Source organism: Chiloscyllium plagiosum, chromosome 48, assembly GCF_004010195.1.
Source record: "Chiloscyllium plagiosum isolate BGI_BamShark_2017 chromosome 48, ASM401019v2, whole genome shotgun sequence".
NCBI classification, from domain to species: domain Eukaryota; kingdom Metazoa; phylum Chordata; class Chondrichthyes; order Orectolobiformes; family Hemiscylliidae; genus Chiloscyllium; species Chiloscyllium plagiosum.
Genome location: NC_057757.1, coordinates 6495424 through 6498882, shown reverse-complemented (window position 1 = coordinate 6498882; position 3459 = coordinate 6495424). Strand labels below are relative to the sequence as shown.

The 3459-nt window shown below is 52.9% G+C and overlaps 1 protein-coding gene across 1 annotated transcript in view; it reads right to left on the bottom strand.

Annotated features, from left to right (window-relative positions):
• Window positions 1–394: 394 nt before the first annotated feature.
• The window catches only part of LOC122544402 (transferrin receptor protein 2-like), a 28702-nt gene continuing 25637 nt past the window's right edge, over window positions 395–3459 (bottom strand). The window contains exon 6 of the mRNA XM_043683649.1: window positions 395–691. Coding sequence (XP_043539584.1) covers window positions 395–691 — 297 coding nt within the window. The remainder of the gene's footprint in view (window positions 692–3459) is intronic.

Sequence of the window (3459 nt, the reverse complement as noted above, 5' to 3'; positions counted from 1 at the left end):
CCCCAGGGAAAAGACTTTGTCTGTTTACCCTATCCATGCCCCTCATGATTTTATAAACCTCTATAAGGTCACCCCTCAGCCTCCGACGCTCCAGGGAAAACAGCCCCAGCCTGTTCAGCCTCTCCCTGTAGCTCAAACCCTCCAACTTTGAAACCCCCACCCCCCTCCGCATTTTCAGGTAGTGCATTTGACACTCAAAACTACTCGCCCCCAGAGAGAGAGAGAGAGAGAGATTTTTCCTCTCGCTCATCTGCACGTCACTAAACCTGCGCCCTTCTCGTTCCTTTTACGAGAGGGAACAGTTTCTCCCGACCTCCTCTGTCCAGCTCCCTCGCGAGCCTGCGAACGAAACGAGGACAATACAGCGGGAAGCATTTTCCATCCTCTCGAACGGTCAACGGTTGCAGAATACACGGCCTGGATACGTGGACCCTGGATTCTCTTCCGTCCTTCGGCCGTCCCCTTCACGACCAGGGACCAGGGCTCTGGGTGGTTGAATTGAGGCTTTCTCAATCAGGAAGGAGTTTCCGATCAAATCGATCTCCTCCCCGGACAGCTCCTCTGCTCGCGCTCTCTCTCTCGGCACGATCCGAATCTCTGCAAGTGGAGACCCCCTCGAGTCCGGACGGTGTGGGTCCCAGGCAGCGGTCAAGGAATCCCGGAGCGTTTGTCCAGTTCCCTGGGAATGGCCCTATGCAAAACAAGGCAATGGAGTTTTTGGTTGATAAATTGCTTCTTGGAATAGCACATTTGATACTTGAGAAGATGGAGGTTACCTCAGATTACAACAGGATCTGGACCAGATGGGCCAATGGGCTGAGAAGGGGCAGATGGAGTTTAATTCAGATAAACGCGAGGTGCTGCATTGTTGATAAATTGCTTCTTGGAATAGCACATTTGAGAAGATGGAGGTTCCCTCAGATTACAACAGGATCTGGACTAGATGGGCCAATGGGCTGAGAAGGGGCAGATGGAGTTTAATTCAGATAAACGCGAGGTGCTGCATTTTGGGAAAGCAAATCTTAGCAGGACTTACACACTTAATGGTAAGGTCCTGGGGAGTGTTGCTGAACAAAGAGACCTTGGAGTGCAGGTTCATAGCTCCTTGAAAGTGGGGTCGCAGGTCGATAGGATAGTGAGGGCAGCGTTTGGTATGCTTTCCTTTATTGGTCAGAGTATTGAGTACAGGAGTTGGGAAGCCACACATCTTTGGACGAGTGTGAGGAAACCCACGCAGACACTGGGGGAGAACGTACACACTCCACACGGACAGTGCACCTAAGGGAGGAATCAGACCCGGTCCCTGGCGCCGTGAGGCAGCAGTGCGAACCACTGAGCCACTGCAGATGTAGGAAGGATGTTCCCCAGATAATTATAGACCAGTGAGCCTTACTGCTTTTGGAGGAAAGGATTATAAGAGATCGGATTTATAATCATCTAGCAAGCAACAATTTGATTAGAAATAGTCAACATGGATTTGTCAAAGGGCAGGACGTGTCTCACAAACCTGATTGAGTTTTTTGAGAAGGTGACCAAGCCTGTAGGTGAGGGTAGGGCAGTTGACCTGGTGTACATGGACTTCAGTAAAGCCTTTGATAAGGGTCCAATGGTGGGCTGTTGGGGAAAATGCAGGGGCAAAGGATCGAGGGCGATTTGGCTCAGAAACTGGCTTTCTGAAAGAAGGCAGCGAGGGGTGGTTGGTGGGAAATATTCAGCCTGGAGTCCGGTGACGAGTGGGTGTGCCACAAGGATCTGCTTTGGGCCCACTGCTGTTTGTCATTTTTATCAATGACTTAAGACGCAGGCCTAGCTGGAGGGGTCAGCAAATGTGCAGACAGCACTGAAGTCGGTGGAGTCGTGGACAGTGTGGAAGAATGTTACAGGTTTCAGGGCGAACTTGGATAAACTGCAGAATCTGGTGGAAGTGGAACTGATCAAACAGAAATAAAGCAAATCTCTGCTTTTGACAAAGGGTCCGTTAGACTCGAATCGTCAGCTCTCTTTCTCTCTCCTTACAGACGCTGCCAGACCTGCTGAGATTTTCCAGCATCTTTCTCTTTTGGTCTCATTAAACAGAAGCTGGAATCCAACAGGCGAGTCTCAGCGATGGTGACGTGGGCGATGGCCATCGGTGGCTCATAAATCCCCCCCCCCACCAATGGCCTTCCTGGAGGGAGGGAGGTCTCCTGTCCACACTCCTAATTCACCCCCCCCTCCAAACACCCCGAGGGGGCGATTCGGGATGTGACACCATTGCCAGAAAGACACTTCCACGGGATTTGAGCCTTTGAGTAGCCCAGTCAGGCCCTGGACTAGGCCAGACTCTTTCCTCTTACCCCAACCTCCCCTCCCCCACCCAAGGCACCAATTCTCACCACCCTTGAAGATGACTGAGCTCACTCCCCTAATCCCGCCATATCCCTTTATCAGTAAGAGCTCACCCTTGGCCTCAATCCCCTTTTCTAGGGCAGAGTAGTCCACACACTCTGGGTGAAGACATTGCCATCAGGTGAGGGACAACTACGCGACCTCCCAACCCCTCCAGGCTACGTGCTGACCAATAAAGGCACCGCCCCCCCCCCCCCCCCCCGTCTACCTGAGACTCCAGGGAACTAAGAGCCTTCCCTATTTCCCAAATTGCCTTCCCTAATACCCACTGAACTCGGGATGTTAGCTTTTCACGATTCCTTCGGTGTGGCTGGGTAACTATCCCAGAATTCCATCCCTCAGGGGGCATTGTGGGTCTACCCACAGCACATGGACTGCAGCGGGTCAAGATGGCCACTCACCCCCCACCACCCTCTCAAGGTGGGGGGGGGGGGAGGGGGACAACTAGGGACAGGGCAGTTCTCTGGAATGCTCCAATAGTGATCTGATGAGTCTCTGACTGTATACCCGAGCTGATGAAGACATTCACTGGTGGGATTTTACAACATAGAACATTCCGGCCCTCGAGGTCAAGCCAACCTGTGAAATCAATCTGAAGCCCATCTGACCCACACTAGTCCATTCTTGTCCATATTGAGTTGAGAAGGTGGTGCTGGGAAAGCACAGCAGGTCAGTTAGCATCCGAGGAGCACGAGAATTGACGTTTTGGGCAAAAGCTCTTCGTCAGGAATGAGGCTGGGAGCCTTTGGGGTGGAGAGAAGGTAGCAGAGTGGAATAGGTGGATGGAGGGGGGGGGTAAAGGTGATAGGTCAGAGAGGAGGGTGGAGTGGGTAGGTGGAAAGGAAGATTGGCAGGTAGCACAAGTCATGAGGGCGGTGCTGAGCTGGAAGGCCGTACTGGGGTGAGGTGGGGGAAGAGGAAATGAGGAAACTGTTGAAGTCCACATTGATGCCCTGGGGTTGAAGTGTTCCAAGGCGGAAGGCGAGGCGTTCTTCCTCCAGGTGTCTGGTGGTGAGGGAGCGGCGGTGAAGGAGGCCCAGCACCTCCATGTCCTCGGCAGAGTGGGAGGGG